The sequence below is a fragment of the Heterocephalus glaber genome, unplaced genomic scaffold, assembly GCF_053883595.1.
Source record: "Heterocephalus glaber isolate CG9 unplaced genomic scaffold, H.glaber_assembly_v1.0 deba00001442, whole genome shotgun sequence".
NCBI lineage: Eukaryota > Metazoa > Chordata > Mammalia > Rodentia > Bathyergidae > Heterocephalus > Heterocephalus glaber.
This window is the reverse complement of record NW_028258296.1, coordinates 2058761-2080106: the sequence shown is the minus strand read 5'-3', so window position 1 is coordinate 2080106 and position 21346 is coordinate 2058761. Positions and strand designations below refer to the sequence as shown.

General features: G+C 40.9%; 1 protein-coding gene across 32 annotated transcripts in view; it reads right to left on the bottom strand.

Moving 5' to 3' along the window:
- Window positions 1–21346, bottom strand: part of Atg4c (autophagy related 4C cysteine peptidase) — a 112819-nt gene that overhangs the window by 29616 nt on the left and 61857 nt on the right. For 30 of the 32 annotated variants that reach the window (XM_013071021.3, XM_087212825.1, XM_087212822.1 and 27 more), the window contains one exon: window positions 15106–15414. The exons of 1 other annotated variant lie outside the window; for it this stretch is intronic. In XM_013071021.3, coding sequence (XP_012926475.1) covers window positions 15247–15414 — 168 coding nt within the window. In that variant the 3' untranslated portion in view covers window positions 15106–15246. Of the gene's footprint in view, window positions 1–15105; window positions 15415–21346 lie in introns of those variants that run through there. One more of the 32 variants, XR_015451899.1, reaches the window with a different exon arrangement.

The window sequence follows — 21346 nt, the reverse complement described above, 5'->3', positions numbered from 1 at the left end:
AATCAAGGGTTTTATGAAGTCATAACACAAGTATTTTCTGAGCCATGTATGTCTGTGACTTTGTGTTTGGGGAAAACTAGGGAAAAAATAAATTATTGCTTAAGCTGAGGAAATAATGGCATTTCTTGAGTATTTTAGGTGGACACTGAAGAGTTAAGAAAGCTAAGTAAAAGATTAATTGAGAGGGCCAGGGATGTAGCTCAGTGGTTCTGTTGCCTGCCTCACAAGCGCAAGGTCCTGAGTTTGATCCCTGGTACCAAAAAAAAAAAAAAAAGGATTAATTGAGAAACTAAATTAAGAGCCTAAAAAATTAAGATTGTGGTGGATTAAAGATAGTCACAAAATTCTTTACCATTTCTCCATTGATAAATGGAATCTCTTTCCCTTCACTTGGGCTGGCCTCAGGAGTTGTTTTGCTCAACAGAAGGGAGCAGAAGGGAAACTGCCCAATCCCAGGCCTCGGTGATACTGCCTTTGCATTCTTCAGAGCCAAGTGCCCTGTAGTAGAAAAATTCAGGTCAGATCACCAAATGATGAGAGGCCACTCGGAGAGCGGAGAGCAGCGCTGGAAGGTGAAAGCCATGCTGGAGTCCAAGCTCCCAAACTCCCTGCCAGCAACGCCACTCGACCAAGTGGAGCAGAAGAGCCTCAGAGCTGAGCTCAACCAAGCCCCTGCCCACGAGGAGCAGCAGACCCTTACTGGGTGCAGACAGTAAGTTTGGGGATGACTTGTTACACAGTGACAGATAAATGAAATCAGGTTTCATAATGAAATTGCCAGCTGGCAGGCAACAGCTATTTTCCTATTCCTCTTGCAGGAATGATCCAATAACAATCAAACAAAAAGCCAAGGTACTATCTGGAGGGAGGAGAAATATTTTTGAACATGTAGACTAGACAGATTCTCTCTGCTGTTCCTTCACCCTTTTTCTCGACTCCAACCCCATGATCAAACCGAACACCAAAGGAAAGGCAGAGTCTGCAACAAAAGCTCCATCCCTTTCCAGAACACTAGTCTTTAAAAACAGCTGATGACAATTTACTTAAAGACCCCAGCAGATGTTCTGCTATTTATATTAAAGTTGTCAAACATTAACTCTTTGAAATATCTTTCAACTAAATGTACACACTAGACAAAAAATTGTGGATTTGTCACAGGTAGTAGCTGTGTAATTCAAGCAAGCTATCTTATCTTTTGGGATCTCATGTGTTTCCTCATCTGTAACAAGAAGACATTGCCTGGATTTTAGGTCCTGTAAAACTTTGCCATCTTTCAAAGACGTATGTCATTTTTTCGGGTGACCCCAACTCTCTCTAACCCCTTTTTTTGTGAACTAAAAAGTCCTCTATTACTCAAGGCAGAAATTAATATATCCTAAATCTAATATTCTGTCTCTGAATAATTGAGATGGTCATATAATTAACTCAGAAAGCATAATCTAATTTTTTATTCCCTTATTCTCTAAGAGCAAAGAAGTATGATGATTTGTCTTTACTGTAAGGCCCTAAGTGGATACCCATGTTTATACAGCATAAGGAGCCAGTGCATGGTGTGATTGTGAGACCAGACCTGAAAGGGACCCAGACGGCTTCGACACGGAGGGCGACAGCCTCAAAACCCACAGGTTCTTAGCTTCTGCCTGACTCTATCACAGGAGATTATTTTGAATTTCAGGGGATCTTCAATGAAACCTTGCAAATATTCACCTGTACATTTTCACCTATGATATATACCAAGGCGAGGCTAGGAATAATATAGTTCATTAATTCCACAGAAAATCCCAAAATCTAGTAGTTTCAATCACTTATGGAATCAAACAGATCTGGAATTAAATCCTGATGTATCACTTACTGGCTGGGTATCCTTGGACAATTGGCTAAATGTAAATCTCTAGAAAGCACAGATTTCTGTTTATGGTGTAATAAATGCCTATATTCATATCAAGTGCCCAGAATAGCAAGCACTGAATGAATTTGTTACCAGTATAATGAGAGCAGGAATCGCCCCTGTTTTACTCACTTTTCTGTCTCAATTTCAGTTTTTTCCCTCTGGCCAATAGCTCCACCTTTTCCCCATCATTTTGTTACACTGTTTATCTAATAAAAACCACTTGGTTCCTTGTTACTAAGGAGGAATAAGCCATCTAAGCAACAAACACAAATCAAAGGTATAACCACTACATATTCCTAAGTCACTGATCCCAGTAAATTAAAAGTCAAGAGTATGAAGTACAATCACAGTTCACACGGAATAGGAGAATCTTGATCCTAAGGTGAGCACCTTTGGAAGTTGGACCAACTCGTTAAGGCCACTACCTTGGTGACCTGCTTTGGTGAAAGCAAAAAAAAAAGCAAAGAAATCTGATTCTAGGAATCCATGCAGAGTTTCTGAAACGCACTCTGGTAGTGGAATAAAAGAGAAAGAGGTCCTAGACAATTTATTCCAGGTCAGTCAGTGACCCAATTAAAATTAGAATGCACATTGCAAAATGTGAAAAAGTTCCGTTAGTGAAAAGTCACAAAAAGTTTGGTCAACGGCAGGAAGCAACATTAGCAAACAAGGTGTGTTTAATCTGTATTCTCAATCTTCCTTCAGGGAACTCAGGCTTAATTTACAACACACCAGAAGAAGGAAGCTTATAAAATCAATGATCTTAAAAGACCAATATCAAAGCCTGCCCAGGGGTCCTGAGTAACTGACCCACTGCCACCCCCATGCTGAATCAAGTCCGGTTCTCTTTTGTGGCAACACACTGTTAGTGAGGCAAACACAGCGAAGGTTGGACTGTCTGATCCCCACTCAGTACCCCATCCATGCCTGATCACCAGCTCCAAGGAGCCCGGAACCCGGGATCTCCACACAGACCAAACACAAAGACCTATGCTCTAAAACAAACCTGCGGACCCACCGGTCTATCATTACCGAGAGGTATTATGGCTATTAATAAAGTCAAAGCCAGTGAGGACACAGTATGACAAGGCTTAAAAACAGAAAAGAGAATTTGGGAAATCTGCCAGAGAGGAGGCCAAGCCTTAATGACAAACCCTGGGACCAATCACATCTGCTAGGTACCTGATAACACATGAGATAGGACACGAATTCACATCAAACCCACACTGCCTGGTACAGCCTAGCATCAAGCCCCTGAATCTCAAGACAAAACCCAAACCATCCTGACTACCATCACCCCTTCTCACTCCCAGGCCTGGGAAGAGGATAGGAAACTGGTAGGTGACAGGAAATGGAAAGTTTGTGAGGCACAGCCTGGGTGGAATAACCGGCGCTGGACACACCAGATAATCCAGAAGCACCGAGATGATTCTAAATCTTCCTGCCAGTGTGCCTGTACTTTCTGATGAGGCTGTACGGCTCTACAAGACAGTCTACCTGCCTGCCGAAATGTAAACAGCAGCAGTAATAACTCTGGTGTTGCTTTTCTGTCCACGCTAACATTAACAATGTCTCTGAGCTTCTGCAGTAGTCAGCCTGACCAGCCAAGCTCTGTCTGAGCTGGGGAAGGAACCGACCTGAATTAGAGATGTGGGCTGGTTCAGTTTCCAGAGCCTAGCAAATAACTCGAAGGGGCCAGAGAGAGCTGAGTGCTAGTTCTCCAGAAGTTGATGTGTACATGTGCATAAAAAATGTATATTAGAAGTATATTAATACAATTCTATCTCAACACATTTAATTCTTAAATGCTACATATACTTGTTTAATCTCCCATTTTAAAAGTAGAAAAGGTTAGATTATAACATCAGGTTAGCTCTCTTGAAGCAGGTAATAATTAAGTTGATTCACTGTTGCAATTACTGTCAAATCCCCCTTAATTACCAGAGATTTTATAGCGGCTTCATTACACGTCGGCTGTAATGCACTGTGGCCCCGAGGAGAGCGGCTGCAGGAATTCTGCATAGCGTGGATAATTCCAACTTGCGGTTACGGCTTCCAGCGAAGCCTCCCGCACTGAATTTATCTTTTTTTGACATTTCTCCCTGTTACTCAAGTAGTTAAACCGAGGTAACATTGCTAAAATACCTACCTGACTTTGAAAGTTAGAATTGATTTCTCCATAGATATTAAAAACAAAACAAAAAAGAGAAGGCTGGAGAATGGACAATTATTACTGAACAGGCTTAAATTATGTTTAACAATGAATCTAGATTTATCACACTCAAATAGATGTGAGCCCTACAATCTAAATCAGAAATGTATCTTACATTTCTACTGTTGGTGGATATTTTGCATAGTGATCAGGAAAAAAATTAGTACTGAATCCCTGACAGATAATTTTAAGGAGGACAACCATTCCTTTTCACTTATTAATGATTTTCCAACTAACTTCTGGGGAGAGTAATCATTAAAATAAAAAGGTCATTTTTAAGTTTCCCTATCACTGCTTATTTTCATTGGAAAAATCTTTACAAATCAGATCCTGTAAAATGAGTAAAGTTCAAAACAGGCAACTGAATGCCTCTCACAGATCTCTTCTGCACCAGGAATTCACTGCGCGGAGCACATTACATTCAGAAAGGGCCCAGTGTCCGTGACACCACGGGCAGCTGTGTGACAGTGAGGGCCTGGCTTTGTACAGCAATAGTTATTACATTTCTCCAGAGACGATGACTCATTAATCAAATATTCATACATCTCTGTAAATACACACTGAACAGAGAAGAGCCTCGGAGCTGGGCGCCCAGCACAAGCCCTCTTTCATGTCCCACTGACAAAACCCTGAGAACATGTGGTCATGTTTTGCATTTCTAATGCACTATGTACTCTCTAATACTCCATTTCCTAAAAACAGGACACAAACGATCCTACTGACTGCAAGTGTTAGATGGTTACAATTAAAATTACTCTGCTATTGCTTCATGCCATCTTTTTAAAAATTAAAGACAGTGAATTGATTCTTCTGTTCTTTGTTTACCATCAAACCAGTAATTTTTTCCCAGGCGGATGAAGAAACCCAGGGCCATGCTCCTATTAATACAAGAATTTGTATTAGCATGAAAACAACAAGTCACTACTTAAGCCAGGGAGGCCAAATAACTTAACATATTAGCAGACATGAACTTGCTATATTTTGCAAAGTCCTCAGTCTGTTTTATACCACTGGGAGTTCCCCCGCCCCGCTGTATGGTAACAAAAGGTCTTTTTCAATTGCAGTCTCTGGAAAATTGAGGTCTGGAGGCCAGGCAAAGAAGAGAGGCTCAAAATGTCACCTCATCAGGCTACCGGATTCTCACCTCAGGGCGGGCAGGGTGCGTGCTGGGGAGGGAGAGAGGACCGGAGGGCCTTAAATAAACTTCCTGTGCAACTTGCAACTTGGTTTCCAAAACAATCCCGACCTGATTCTCAACGCCACTAACAGAGAACGAATCTGTCAAGGGCTGCCTGTCTCTCAGATCCTCTACCTACTGCTCAGACGGCCCGTGTCTTTCTTTAGTCTGCTTCTGGAATTCTTTCCAAAATTTAGATTTCCCTTCCGCAGGCTCCCTATTTTCATCCCCATCCGAGGTATCATTGCAACCGCTAACCCCTCTGTCTCTTTGCTCAGCTCCAACTTTCCGTTCCCATCTCACACTCCTGGGCTGAGGCGCTCCGCGATCCCCCTCTAGATGCTGACTGTACCCCTACTTCTCATCCTCACCCGCAACGCTCAGACCATCTGCTTCTAACCTTCCAAAGTGCTCCAGCTCCACACGTCAGCCTGAGACCCTGATTTTCCTGTCTTTCTCAACCTTCTATTCCTCAAACTTCCTCACTCTACACCGGAAATCTGGTAAGGCCTTTGGGAGCCCTCAGAAAAATGTTCTAAAATTTAGCTGAAAATACACATGGCTAAAGGGAACAGTTAACTATCCTAGGAAAACATCTAGTTCCTTCTAGTGAGAATAGTCCTAGCGACTGCTGATACGACCGTACTTTGTTGCCTACTTTGCTAGCAGAAGGAGCTACTATTTTCAGTTAGATGTTAGTAAAAATACAGACGGAAGCTTTTCCCTGTCCAAGTTCCCGAGCCCTGAATTCTATTCCTGGGTTCATCGGGTTAAGAAGCCCTACATAAAATTACCTACCCTTTCTTAGCCCCATATAAATGCACTAAGTACATCCACTGAAACTACAGATTTACACCCTGGTAAAGTCAGCCTCCAACAAACGGGACAGAGAAATCATCTTCCAATCTTAGAGTGTTAAACTAAAGCCTCGTTCTGATTCCTAGATCACTGGCTTCTCTCCTTTCACGGCCCCTTCCCTTTGTCTCCACCGGCACCCAGCGAAGGAGCGTGCGCTAACCCACGCGAGGCCCACAGCGCTCTGGAGCCTACGAGTCGTCCGGCGTCACCGCTGCCCTGTGCACACCAGGGCCGGGTGCTGCGGACCGCGCCCTGCTCCAAGCTGTGCGCAGGGCCTCAAATGTGCCCCAGGGGACAGCCCCCTTCCAAGCCCACTTTCCCCCGAAAACACGCCCTTGGGCCAACTTGGCGCCTCTGTGCAGTTCACCACCAGAATGCAGAGGTCAGCTGCCTGCCTCGAAACCACGCTCCATGGTTAGGGTTCGCCTCAAACGCAGCCTTTCCCGCCAAGACCCTCCTCACCAGTCTAACCCCACACGCTGCCCGCTGAAGGGGGCGCCCTCCACTGCCTTTGATTTTTGGTGCGTCTCTCCTGCCTACCACGTGTGACAGTTTGTGTTGCTTCCCTAACCATAAGCAAATTTCTGAGCTCCCCGACAGAAAGGATGTCACTCTTTAAATTTCAACGTATTCTTCAGGGCCTTAAGAGACATTCAGTACTGAAACGAGTAGAGGTTTATCTTTCTCTCCTAATTCTTACACAGACCCTCCTCATCTATGGACTCAGTTCCGTTGTTCTTGGGACTAGGTCATTAAGATTTGGTCACTAAATGAGGAACTGTACATATACTGTACACTACAATATGCAGAGCACGGCAATGCTCAAAGGAAACCCCAGCGGATGGCTCTGCTGTTCTCCACGTAACTCCCAGGCAGGACTGTGATGTATCACAGAACCCAAGACCACAGTACTGCTCTGTGCAGCACAATCAGAAAAAGCCAGTGCTGTACAAGCACCGTGCGCCTCACAGAAGACACCAAGGCTCGATCACAGGACGTACAGAACTGGACAAAAAAGACAGTCATCAGTCCGAGGGGAGGGTCATCAATCCAAACAATGCACTTCGGTCGCAAGTCTGGACAGTCGTTAAACAGGTAGGTCATTAACGAGGTACTCCAGTGCCAGTTCAAAACACGAAACAAAAAGACTTAAAGACTAACTGCTACTGAGTACTTGCTGTGTGCCGGCATATGCTTTGCAACTGTTTCTGGCCGTAACCCACCCATGGCCTGTGTGGACACTGGACACTGAGTTACCGTGACCCTGTGTGATAGGCATTAAGTTGCACAAGGTCATACTTCTACTAAGTGATGAAGTCCCTGAATGCACAGTTTAACCAGTTCACAACGCCATCTCTACTGTGGAACACAGGTAGTTTGGTAGAGGAATTAAATGTTTTTCCCTAAATACAAGGATTCCCAGTTTTCCCAAATAGTGGTGGAGCAGCCAGGAAAGGTCTTACTCCTGAAGCACTCGCCCTGGCCAATGCCTCGGTATAACATATCCTGAAATCTGACCTGTCTGGTATGGTATGATCACAGTATAAGAGCGTATTTTACAAGTTTTATTTTCTAAACATGGATCATCAGTGTTTTGGCATAGCCAACTTTATGCTATGTAAAAGTTCAATAAAGTCTTGTTTTAAAATTGAAGACTAGGGCCAGGGATGTAGCTCAGTGGTTCCACCACCTGCCTCACAAGCACAAGGCCCCGAGTTCGATCCCCAGTGCCAAAAAAAAAAAAATTGAAGACTAAAAATAAGGAAAAATTGGGTGAAATTGACAAAATCCTAGAATTCCTGAGAAATTCAGAATTGCCAAAGCAATACTGAAAAAGAACAAAGTTGGAGGACCTACACTTTCCAATTTCAAAATTTACTAAAACACTGCCATAATCAAGACGTGTGGTACTGGCACGAGGACAGGTAAGTGGGGCAGAGCTCAGTCTGGGTGGGGGCACGGCAAAGGACAGTGGGCTTGGCTTATGCAAGACGCTGTGGGGGAGGACAGAGGGCACGAGGAAGGGGAAGAGAACTGAAGTTAAAGCCCAGGACAAAACCCTTATGCTTTCAGTGTCAGTAATGCCAACCGCCGCCAACAGGGCAAAGAAGTCTTTTCAACAACAACAACGGTGCTCAAACAACCGGGTATCCACACACAAAAGGATAAATACAAATCTACTGCACACCACAGGCAGAAATCAACTCAAAATGAGCAAAAGATCTAAAAGGAAGAACTAAAAGTATAAAGTTCTTAGAAGGAAATATAGGTTTAAATCTTTATGACTTTGGATTAAGAAAAGGTTTCTAAAGTATGACAAAGTACAAACCAAAGAAAAAATAGAAAACAGAGAAACTGGACTTTATCAAAATTAAAAGCTTTTTATGTTTCAAAGGACATCATCACTAAAGTAAATGAATAACTCATATTATGAGAGAATGTTTACAAATCATACAATTGGTAAATGACTTATATCCAGAACAAGCAAAGAATAAGTACAACTCAATAATATAAACTACCCAATTTAAAAATGAGCACTAACATCACTAATGACTAGGAAAATGAAAATCAGAACAATGAGGTTCTCTTTCACATGTACTATGATGGCTAAAATAAAAATGGCAGACAATACCCAGTTAGTGAGGACGCAGAAAGTCTGGAATCCTCACATGTGGTGGGCAGGACTGTATAATGGTGCAGTCACTTTGGAAAACAGGTTAGTTCTGCAAACAGAGTGCCCCCTTGACTACCAATTCCACCTCCAAGGTATATCCCCAGGAAAATGAAACACACAGTGCCACGTATGAATGCTCAGGTCTGTGAATCCTCGTAACATTACTCATAATAGCCAAAAATGTGGAAACAACTCAAATGTCCATCATTCGATGAATAAACAAATGTAGCATATCCATCTAATGGAAATTGAGTCACACAGAAAATGAAGTGCCAATACACTTTACAGTGTGGATGAACCTTGAAAAAGTCATCCTAAGTGAAAGATGTCAGATACAAAAGGCCATTATTGTATGATTCCATTCAGAAGAAATATCCAGAATAGCAAATCCAGAGTAGTGGCTGCCTGACAGCCTGAAGTGGAGGGGTAGAGATCAGGGCAACAGGTAAGTGGCATGGGGTTCGTTTTAGTAACGAAAGTCTTCTGGAATTTCACGGTGGTGACCACTTCACAACTCTGTGGCTGTACTGACACCAGTAGACTGTACACTTTGGAAGGGTGAAGTGTCTCGTGTGTGAATATGCCTCCATAAGCTGCTACAGAAGAAAGCCACAAGCTACTCCTCCCTTGCACTGGGATAGCTGGTCTGGGTGGGTCCCCCAGAGGCCCATGTGTTGAAGGCTTGCGCTGCCTACAGCACTGCTAGGAATAGTGGAAGCTCTGGAGGTGGACCCGTAGACAGAGGCTGAGGTCAGGGACGTGGCCTCAATGGGGCCCAGTCCTCCTTTCGATGAGGCGGGCAGCTTCCTCTGCCATACCCTGAACTGGCCACAGGGCCGCCTCACCACAGCCCCACAGCAGGGCCGAGGGACCATGGACTAGAGCCTCCACAACCGGTAAACCTTTCTTCTTTTGAAGGCTGATTATTTCAGGCATCTTGTTACAATAATGCAAAGCTAACAGATGACTATAATAAAAAGACCTTGCTTGGGCCTTATATAGATGTTACACATATGTAATCAAACACCTCTACACCACTCAAATAGCAAGTTATAAAATTATTGAATTTTATATTACCATTTGTTTTATAAACATGTTGGGAAAACAAAAATGAGTGATGAAACTGGTGGTAAGAAATGCAAGTCTCATAAATTTAATTAATATACAAATAGAAATAATCATTAGCCTCAGTGAAAAGCACAGGTGATGACATACTAGAGTCAGCTTTCAGTCTGTCAGCTACATGCTCACTACAAAAGAACAAAATTAAGGAATGTCTCCAAAATGCTAGAACTGTCACACCATGATCATGTCAAGATCATATATGATTAAAAGTAGGTTTTTAATATTTTTACAATACTACTTTAAACCCCCTGGGAAAGAATCATACTGTTTTAAAATATCTGCTGTTCAGTTCCTTCTCATTCAACTGTCTCAAGTATTTATAGGAACAAACTACATACAAAAATAAGAGTATCTCTAGGTACGGGCAAAGGCTGGCAGCTATAAAACCAGAAGAGCAGGCCAGAGACATAGCTCAGTGGCACCACGCCTGCCTGGCAACTGTAAGGTCCTACGTTTGATCCCTGGTACCTCCCCCACCAAAAAAACACTAGCAAAGCACGGAGGTTGTGTCTAGGAACTAGTCACAGCTCACAGGAAAGAAGCCTGTGCAGCTCAAGGCCTAAAACAATGCCTCATCTAATCAAAATATGAGAGGCTTCCTAAGTGGAGGCCCCTTCTCCAAATGGAACACCATTAAATAGGAACCCAGAGCCAAACTGCTGAACATGCTTAAAGATTAATGTGACATGAACCTACCACAGAAGGAGCTATGGAAAATGAAAGTAACATGTTCAAGTATCAAAAGTATCAGAGGATTTTTTTCTATTGTACCTATTTAGGGAATAATTTTAAATATACATGGGTATCTCTCCAGAAAATCCTGTTCCAGCTGCACTCTTGAGCATGGGCTGTCCAAACCTAAACCATTTCGTGAACATCCAAGCCCCAAGAACCATATTCACTATATTTTAGTACAAGTGAACTGAGCACAGCAACACTGAGGACAATGGAAGCAGCATGTAAATATTAGCAGAGAGAAGCCGCCCAACTCACCCCTAAGGGAGAAGCACAGCACGGCACGGGCGCAGGGCCCCCATGTCGGCACTGGCACGCACTTCCCGCCGGGACCTGCATCCACGCTGAAGTCACACCAGTTACAAGCCTTTTAAATCCGTGCACCTTTGTGTCCGCTCACGACGGTGTGTTTGCCTAGACCCTCAATACTTACTGTTGAGAATTCTTCCAACCTTTTGCTTTCAGACTTCTACTGGCTCTCCAACCTCCTTTACCTTTCCTGCTTTTAAAACAATTTTTAAAATCCATGATCTGTCACTTTTCATTAACTTAGCATAAAACATGCATGTTATTTATCATACTTGTAATTAACTTAATTTTTAATAATTTGAAAGGTAATTCTCTATAGAATACTTTTTATGACTCACTCTTGGGTGACAATCTTAGAAGTCTGAGTTTCTAAATTTCTGGAGGAATTGGCTAGAGGGTAACACAGTAAAAAGTAAAAAAGTAATTTTTCTACCTAATAACAAACAGGTATTCTCTACATTTAACATACGTTTCTTGTCACTGTGGAAGAATAAGTGCAATCTTCTAACTGTGGTTGCAAATGTTTGGGGCCATTGCTTGCCACCAATAATGTCAAGAAGAGCATAAAAAAAATGAGAGGAAAACACTAACTCAAAACTGTCTGCAATACCAACTCCAAATATAATATTTTTCAAAGTTTATGGGCAAGGAGAGTCTTTAAATAACCAGGAAAGCCACACAAAACTGCTTAAGGTTCTTAAACTGACTTAAGATTCAAAATATAAAGTTATATACAATTTATATTTTAGAATCAATAGATGTTTCCAATTTATCCTGGTCTGAAGTTGCACCTTTTCAGTTGTCAGACTCCCCAGCGTAAATGCTCAGGTGAACAGCACTATGAATTATGACTGACTGATAAGACTCAGGCTGTAGTAAACTCCCCGCAATAAATATTTATCCTTTAAAAATTTTGGAAGACATTTGCTCTTTTTATAGAAAATAACAATCCTTTGTCTTTCCATGAAATTCCCTCTGTCATATATTACCGATATCTTGCTTCTGTATCACCACTTTCGTATTTTACACACTCAGTTCCTCTCTCATCTTCAGTCTGTTTCGATCACTATTCACACAGTGATTTAATATGCATCTACAAATTGTTTCTATTACATGCCCTTTTTCTTGTTTCCTGTTTTTTGAAAAGCTGTTAGTTTTCTATGCTTATACTGTACATGAAAACATAGCAAAAAGATGCTTAGGTGTCTAATATAAGACATGGAAGATGATCTATGATAAATCGTAAAAATGAAACTTCTTCCTAGAAAAAGGAAATCAGAGAAAAAGAGAGAAAATGGCTGGACTGATATGATGTGACCAGAAATAAAATGCTTTCTGGCATGCAATAACAGATTACATGCAATAACAGATGGTAACTAGAGATTGCTTGAAAAAGTAGGAATTTCTGACAAAAACTGGAGAGACTATACAGGTAAGTCATTTTTGTTCTTTGTTGTTGTTTTTGGTGTTCTTTTTCTTTAGTTCCTCTAAAACCAAGCTGGAATTAACATACATACTTTTTGATGTGTTTCCCACTGGACAGTGTTATACCCTAACCCTAACAAGACACAAAAGTGACCTGCATTTTTAATCTGATAAAGTTGTCTTCTCTCTAATACAGATTTAATGGGTTTGGTTTAATATAAAAACAGAAAAATGAACACCTCAGGGACTTTTTTGGGGTATACTTACACTATGAAAAGACCTTTTCATTCACTCATTCAGCATACAATGACTTTCAAAATTGCCTGCCGGTCATTAATACACTGACAAAAAAGTATTCGAAGTGTCAAATCTTATGAAGAAGAGACAAAAGAAACCTTCACTAGCAAAAAGTAATATCAAGAATTTTAAAAATTCATTTCTAAAATGTTAATGGTAAAATCCAGGATCTTAATAATGGTATCCACGTGAAAGACGCCATCCCAATTCTAACAGGACCTCATTCTTCCTGATGTCCCTTTATTCAAGGCTGAGAGGCATCCACAGGCTTTAGTGACAGAGCTTCTGCCCCTCTGAACTTGGAATGAAACCTGAGTTCAAAACAAAGCTTGAAACCAGGACACACAGTGCCTCTGTTCTAAACCTAACCGGACAGTTTTGTGGCTGCCAGTTTTCCCAATGAAAGATTAACCTAACTCTTGGGTATCCTCAGTTGACACTGAGCAAGCAAACCACATCAGCCTTTCTCAATTTTCTTTTTCTCGTACAGGGGATTGAACCTAGGACCTCATACATGCCTGCCAAGTGCTCTAATGCTGAGCTACATCCCTGCTCTTTCTAAGACCATGAGACAGAGTCTCCCTAAATTGCCCAGAATGGCCCCAAACTTTCAATCCTCCTACTTCAGGCTCTCAAGTAGGTGGAATTACAAGCATGTACCACCAGATCTGGCACTCTCTCAATTTCCATTTATACATTCATTCACTCGGACATATTATCAATTTAAGTGCATGTATTATGCTAATGATTCCTGATTCTGTTTATTCCCGGTCACGTGGATGACTATACTGTAATGTATTTTTGTTTGTTCAATATTCTGAGTGTAGTATTTGCAATACAACTCAACGCAAAGGAAGCTTTGCTTCCTCTCACCTTATCTTTGTCCACATGCAATTCTGTCTCCTTCCAAAATTCCACTTAAAAATGATCCCTAAGCAAGCTGGGAAAATAATAAGGCTATCCTGTAACTCTCAGCTTTTATATGGTACTTCTAAGAGAACACTTACATCAGTTCAGATCCATTTGCAGGTTTGAGTGCTCTCATTTGATGTGTTTATTGTTGAATCCTGCAAATACTGTGGCTGTGTAGAAACAGTAAATTTCAATGGCTTAGACGAGAAGACCGCACAATATAAAACCTGGCACACCACCGGCTTCTTGTTCTTATACTATTTTGACCTTCTAGGAGAGTGCTGGACTTAACGTGTCCAAGTTTTATCTAGGGGAAGGGAAAATTTCAGATTTCAGACCATTCCAGTTCAGTACACTATCGTCACCAGGAAACACAAGTCCAGTTGCTTTCCTCAGGCACACCAAGCTGCCTGTCCACTTCCTGTTTCAGCTTCCCATGGCACTCTAAACACACAGGCTGCTCCGATGGAAAAGATCAATGATTTCAGATGATACAAAATTGGATGTCTTTATACTGAGTTGCCTTCCCACACGGAAACACAGACAGTCTATAAAATAAGTTAATATTTTGCTTTCAGAGCAACAACATTATCTGCCTTCATTATAAAAATATAGACTTCATTGGATATAATGATTTTTCAAATAAAAGGGTTAAAATAATCCCAACATTGAAACTCAAAGGCATTTTATGTTCTCATATCTTTATTAAAGTATTTATTTTATAATCTTGGCTCAATAATAACTGATATTTTACATCACAAATTTGCCTTTAAGTAGCACATAACACACTTAAGGCAGATTTACTTTGTAAATGGCCTCAGTTTCTAAACACTACTATACTGCTTTAGACAAATAACAAACATCAGAGGAGAATCTATTCCTGCCTTTCCTGGTACTTATCTGCAGATTTTAAAACTACATAAGCTGAATTCTCATAAAATTCCATTTTTGAGGTAGGAAACAAACACTACTACTATTTTATATTTCCACTATCTGATTTGAATGGATGCAGTTACTATTAATAACATAACCTTTAAATCTGTGGGAAAAGCTAATACTCATCCAGTCCTCATAGAAAGTACATGTGCAAGCTTAACAAAGAGCTGTTATAAAATCATATTGCTAAGTATGATCTCAGCGCAGAATCCCGCTTATGTAATTATATGCACATCACAGCTAACATGTACTGTGCAGATTATTAGGGTACATCCCAAAGAGTCCTCCAGTTGCATTAGCAGGAGTCTATGTACCACTGAGGACTCTTTCTCTGGCCTCCTGGTCATTAACAGAAACTGAGGCTTTGGAACTATCTGGTGACTGAAGACTTAGAGGGGCCTCGCACACACCTCCAGGGCAGCAGGGGGAGACTCAGAAGGTACGGGCTTGCAGTTCAGGAGGAGGTTCATAGCAGATCTCAGGGGCACAGAAATGCAACCAGAATCACTTCATATTTATTAGAAAGGAAGAGTCATTCAGTCATTTCAGAAAAATATCTTTGAACTTGTATATTTTCAAATGCTTTTTAAAGAACATACAAAATTAATCTATAAAAAAGCATCAAATGTACTTGCTATTCTTCACTTCCCCTGCCAAATGAGTTCTTCTCAACAAGCACAGATGTGTGTTCGTCCCTACAGTAAGACAAACTCCTCTGTGCTGAATCTTTTTAATCTTTTCTTTTCATCCTCTGAGAAAAGGCCTTCTTCACTAGCCGTAGTAGATGTAAAATCATAGTCTCTGGAAGGTCCATGTACAAAAGTAAACAAGGGATATTTCTCCTTAGATGACATTTTCAGCATCTGTAAAGAAAGGATAGAATCCAGTGTACACAAGGATGTGAGAACCACAGGGTAAAAACTAATGTCTTAGTCTCAACTTCTCATGGTAGCTCCTCTTGTTTACATTCATCCAGTGTTATTGTCTCAAGTGTTCTGGCTAAAAGAGTAAAGTTGATTAGCACCATATAATTTATAGGTAACTACGTGCTTCTCCAGTAGGACTGGATCATCAAAAATTAAGTTCACTCCCAGTCCTAGGCCCCCCAAAGCAAGTCTTCTAGACACATTAGCTTGAAGGCATCTACTACAGTGTTCAGTTGCGATTTATCATCCCTATTACTAATATACACACAACAAAATGGTATCAGTGACCATGGTAAAATACTGGGAAAGATTTTTTCTAAACCTAGCACAGACAAAAGAAGCATTCAAGTGAGTAAGAAGATCCATTTTAATCTCAGTTGTACAACTCAGCCTGATAGGACCGTGGGCAAATCGCTGTCATCTATACATCAGGGCAGAAGACGCCCATTTTCCTACCTCAGAGAACCACTAAAAAGACCAAAAGCAGTTACTTTTTAAGTTAGTTCTTTTCAATGATTCCCATATTTTAAAAAATATTTTGACTGAACTATTTCTACAATAATCTAGCCATCATGAAAAAAAGGTTCTCAGACACAGTACGACCCCCACTGTACACAGTAACACATTCACAACAGGGCCATATTCATGTCTCACTGCCAGGAGCCTTGGCCCACCAGTGGTACACGCATGACTGTCCCACTGGGTGGCTTTTTATTAATTTTCATTAGTAAAATGACCGACACAAGTGATGAAATCTTTCTGTACCATCAGCAGTACAAGCCGCCCAACGGGTCGGTCACGCACATGCACCAGAGGTCCGGCCGGAGGGAATGTGTTGCCTCCTGAAGCTGCATCAGACAGTAGAACAAGCAGCATTTAGAATGTTATGGGGCTACCGCAGCCTTTACAGCCTGTAAACTTGGGGTTCAAAAATACTCCAAGCAATTTTGAATCTTCATATTAAGTTTTATTAAATTTTCATTAAAAATTAATTAAAAACTGTGAATGAAGAATGTTTTGACACAAAGAAACTTTTCTATTGGCAAACAGGACCATATAGAAGGATTCTGAAAGTTTGTGTGAGTTACACAGAATGCTGAAAAAATACCAACAGTACTTATATGCATCATTAATCAGTTAAATATAATTTTTAAAAATGGTAATTACAGGGATAAAACTAAGTTCTCCCAAATGTCAACATTCAACTGAAGGATCATCAAATTCTTATATATTACATTTATAGATTCTCTTGAAACATAGCTAAAATAAATAGGTTTACCATTCAGAAGCAATGTTAAATTAAAAACAGTTCAATGACACATTTAAAATACATATTTTAGCATCCGAATTGAACAGACATTTCTCAAAGAAGTAAAAGCAGCAAATAAACATGTGAAAAAATGTTCAACATCACTGGTCATTCGAGAGATGCAGATGAAAACAACACTGAGATTCCATCTCACTCCAGAAAGAATGGCTGCTATCAAGAAATCAACCAATAACAAATGCTGGCGGGGGTGTGGGGAGAAAGGAACCCTTCTCCATTGTTGGTGGGAGTGCAGACTGGTGCAATCACTGTGGAAATCAGTATGGAGATACCTCAAAGAACTAGGGCTAGAGGTCCCATTTGACCCAGCTATTCCCCTGCTGGGTATCTTCCCCAAAGAATTAAAAGAATCATACCACAGTGATATATGTGCACCCATGTTCATAGTGGCACAGTTTGTAATAGCTAAAGCTTGGAAACAGCCCAAGTGCCCATCAACTGGAAACTGGATAAAGAAGATGTGGTTTTTTAATAAAATGGAGTAGTACTCAGCCATAAAGAACAAGAAACTAGAGTCACATATAGTTAAATGGATGCATATTGAGGCCATATTCTTAAGTGAAATAAATAGGACACACATGTGTAAATACTGAATAGTTTCTCTAGTGCGAGAAACTGAAAGTGTAAATAAGGATGAAAATGATTAAAACAAATAATTGATAATTTGAAATAGGAAAAGGTCCAAAGGTGGAGGGGTGCTGGGAGGGGAAGGGGAAAGGGAAGAAAGGAAAGGAAAAATGATGAGAAAGAAAAAATGGAAACAAAGTCTGTGTAAATAAGGAAGGGTGGAGGGGTGAAGGGCACATAGGTAATGGGGAAAAAAATAAGAACTAAGATACATCATGTACAAGTACAAGCACCCAATGATAAATGTAAATGTATTGTATACCTAAAATGTACCAATTAATGTATAAATTTAAAAAAATGTATATTTTAGTTTCATAAAAATGAACCATTTAAAAACAATCAAGTAAAAAAAAAAGCGATGAAAATCCTCTTATAATTTCATATCATGCTTCTAATGTATACATGCTCTTCTTTATTTATATCCTACAAAAAAGGGGAGGAGTATCTGATAGTGCATCTTTCCCCATGGCCAACAGCTGGAGTACTGTCCACAACTGCTTGTCATTTTATAATCACCCAATGTCTCCTGTAAAATCCAGTGTCTAACAGGCAAGTACCCAGATGCTACCATTTTCAGATCAACATAGCAGAGCTCACAATATCATCTCTTTCTCCTTCCTTTCAAGATCAAAAGGTCATTTGGTTTTATTAGTACAGAACTAAACTGCTCATCAATATAAAAATCAAATCTGTGGCCCCAGGGAAAAGTGTTGGAAAGGAAACCTTTACCCTTTAATTATTAAATGCACCTACATTCTGCAAACGCTCTTACAATGTAGGCCTCCTTAGGCACCCAACCTATGAGAATTATTCTTTTTCCAATTTTTCTGAGCTTAAAATACTTTTAAAAGTAAACTGTGGTACATCCAGATAATGAAACATTATTAGGTGCTGAAAAAAAATGAGCTATCAAGCCATCAAAAGACACAGAGAAGCCTTTCCGATAGTGCTACACTGGTGGACACGTGTCTCTACACGGCTGCCCACACCCACGGAATGCACGACACACAGAGTGAACTCTAACGTACACCACAGGTTTCGGGCAATGACATTGCCGCTCTGCACTCACTGAGTGTAACCAGGGTAGACTCTGCTCGGGACACTCACAAAGGTGAAGGAGGTACCCGGAACTTGACTTTTTGCTCAATTTTCTATGAACCTAAAATTCTAAAAACTGAAGTATTTTAGAAACATATTAATGAATAGTTAACATAGGATTAAAATATATGTAATATATTTTAAATGTAAATTTGAAAGTAAAAGATAACCTATTAGCATATAAACGTGACACAGGAAGGAAGATGTAATTTTAAGACAAATAAAAATGGAAATTGTAAAGGAGCTTTTACTAGTCCACTCCTTTTCTAACTGGAAATTCAGAACCAAAGGATTGAAATGATGATGTGGTTGTTACAGATGATATAACAGCAGCAGCAGCAACAACAGAGAAACAGACAGTGAGGGCCCGAGACTTCATGACTTTCAAATACTCCCATAACTCAGCACCATATCAAGAATGTTTTTTCATATTTCTTTCTTTGAAAACTAACGACTGATCTGAAATTTTGATTCTGAAAGCTTATAAAAAATGTTTTCAGTGTTTTTTTAGTATTACAGCAATGGCTACAATGTGATAATCTTAGTTTTCCATAATAGATAATATAATATATACACAAAAAAATTCTAAATTAGGTTACGTATGTGACATGGAATATAATCAAGCCATTATAAAGAAAAAGATAATGTAAATTATTAAATAACTGAAGGAAATGTTAATTACATAATCATAAAAGACAAATTTGTGTTTAATGCTTAATCTCAATTATATTAAAATTTAAATATGTATGTTGAAAAGACCGGAAGGAAATACAGCAAAACATTAATTGCTACCTCTAAATGAAGACTCAGTGCTGGCTGTTCTTACATTTCTATTTTCTAAACCTTCTAAAATATATTTTTTCTGTAAATTAAGAAAAAACTATTTTTAAAAAGTTTAAGGTAACTGAATTTATTATCTTATAGTTGTTTTCAAAGGGATTTCTCTCTCTCTCTCTCTCTCTCTCTTTTTGGGAGGGGGTATCGGGGATCGAACTCAGGACCTTGCACTTGTGAGGCAGATACGGTGCCACTAAGGCCCTGGCCCTCTTTTTCTCTTTTTTGTGGTGTCGAGGTCGAACCCAGGCCTTGCACACTCAAGGCAGGGGCTCTGCCCCGAGCTACACCCAGCCACAGAAGGACCATGGCAGGAGGCAGGCTCAACTGTTATTTTAATAACATCGCTGACGACACACTGACACTGCTTTATTACCTAAAAAGTAAATCAGGGATTTCTTTTCAAGGGATCAAATATTTTATCACACTCTCCTATGTCCTGAGTTGACAGAGTGCAGAATTTACAAAGGAAAAAGCTGGAGGGCAGAAGGTAAGCAACGTATTCTACCATAAAGGTGGTAGGTGCAAGTAAGAACAGAACAATCAAAAGCTGACCTCTTCTCTCCAAACCCGGCCTCCTCTGCCACTAAACCTGTGCCCGCCACAGAGCAGCCTGTCCCCATGCAGTCTGTGTCCACTACACTGGAATGACATCCTGCATAGGGGCGAGGTTCTAAAGTCAACCCATAATGTGAAAATCAAAGAGTCGAGATTAACGTGGAAAACCCTTCTACTGTCTAAAGAGTGGTGTGTATGATCTCGTGTGCATAAACCCGTTAGTAACGTGTAAATGTACAACACTCAGCAGTGCTTAGCATATAATAAAAGTGCACGTGGAGAATACACATCGGACTACAGTGGCTCACACAGTTGAACAGCACACACTGCGTGAGTGATGCTCATTCCCTGTATCTCTCACTACTCAATCTTAGAAACTTGTAGGTCAAATTTTAAAATAATTCAAACTGATCAGACCAAAGTAAAAATCATCATTTCCTCCTCCCCAAATTAGCTCCCTCTCAGAGTTCTCTCCTTCTATCAATAATGATATCATTTATATTAATTAGTAGTGGTTTGCTGCAAGGAACAAACACAGAAAGCAATTCACAATGTCTGTAAGTAACAGAAAATAGCCTAACCTATAGTTTTGTCCACTGATTCAACAGAAAGGTCAATACAATCTTCTTGTCTTCCACTTACAAACGTAAGGACTACTGAAGCCTCACCACACCCAGGGCAGGGGCAGGTGACACGAGAGCGACAGGGTCGCCTGCATGTCCCGTTTCATCAGGAGATAACTTCCAGCACACACCATTTAGGCCTCCCTGACCACACTGTGTCTAAAGCAGTGTGAGGCTAGACAAAAGGGTGTGTGGGGGAGCATGCTACCACCCCAACACAACTGGGATCTCTCAGCAGAGGGAAAGAGTGGGTGTGGTGCCACACAGCTAGTGCTCAAGAGGCTGATGCAAGGTGATCATGGGTTGAAGGTCAGCCTGGGCCACATAGCAAGAGCCAGGCTAAGAGGGGGCCAGGCTGTGGCAGCAAACCCTGCGGGCGGGTGTTGGACAAGCACACCATTCCAGGATAAGAACCACAATGAAAACACCGCAGGGCCATGTGCTGGGAGGACCGGAAGGCTTCTCCAGACTATGTCGTCAGGAAGACCAGACGACACCCAGATGGCGTAAGGCGCTTCAAGTAAAGGCCCTGAATGAAGGGCACTCCAGGCAGAGATCAGCTGGTGCAAAGGCCCTAGGGTGCCAGCACCCTTCAAAGAGCCAAGGAGGGCCACTGTGGCTTAGGGTGTGGGAAGAGCCAGAGCCACACCTGAGGCTGGATCACACGGCCCTTGGAGCTTAGGAGTCACTATTCCCTGAACAGTCTACCCAGTGACGGTTCTACCGAAGTTCCCCGAGACACTGTACCTTAGTATGCCACTCATGAAGTTCTTCTCATAGTCATCCTTCACACTTCCTTTCT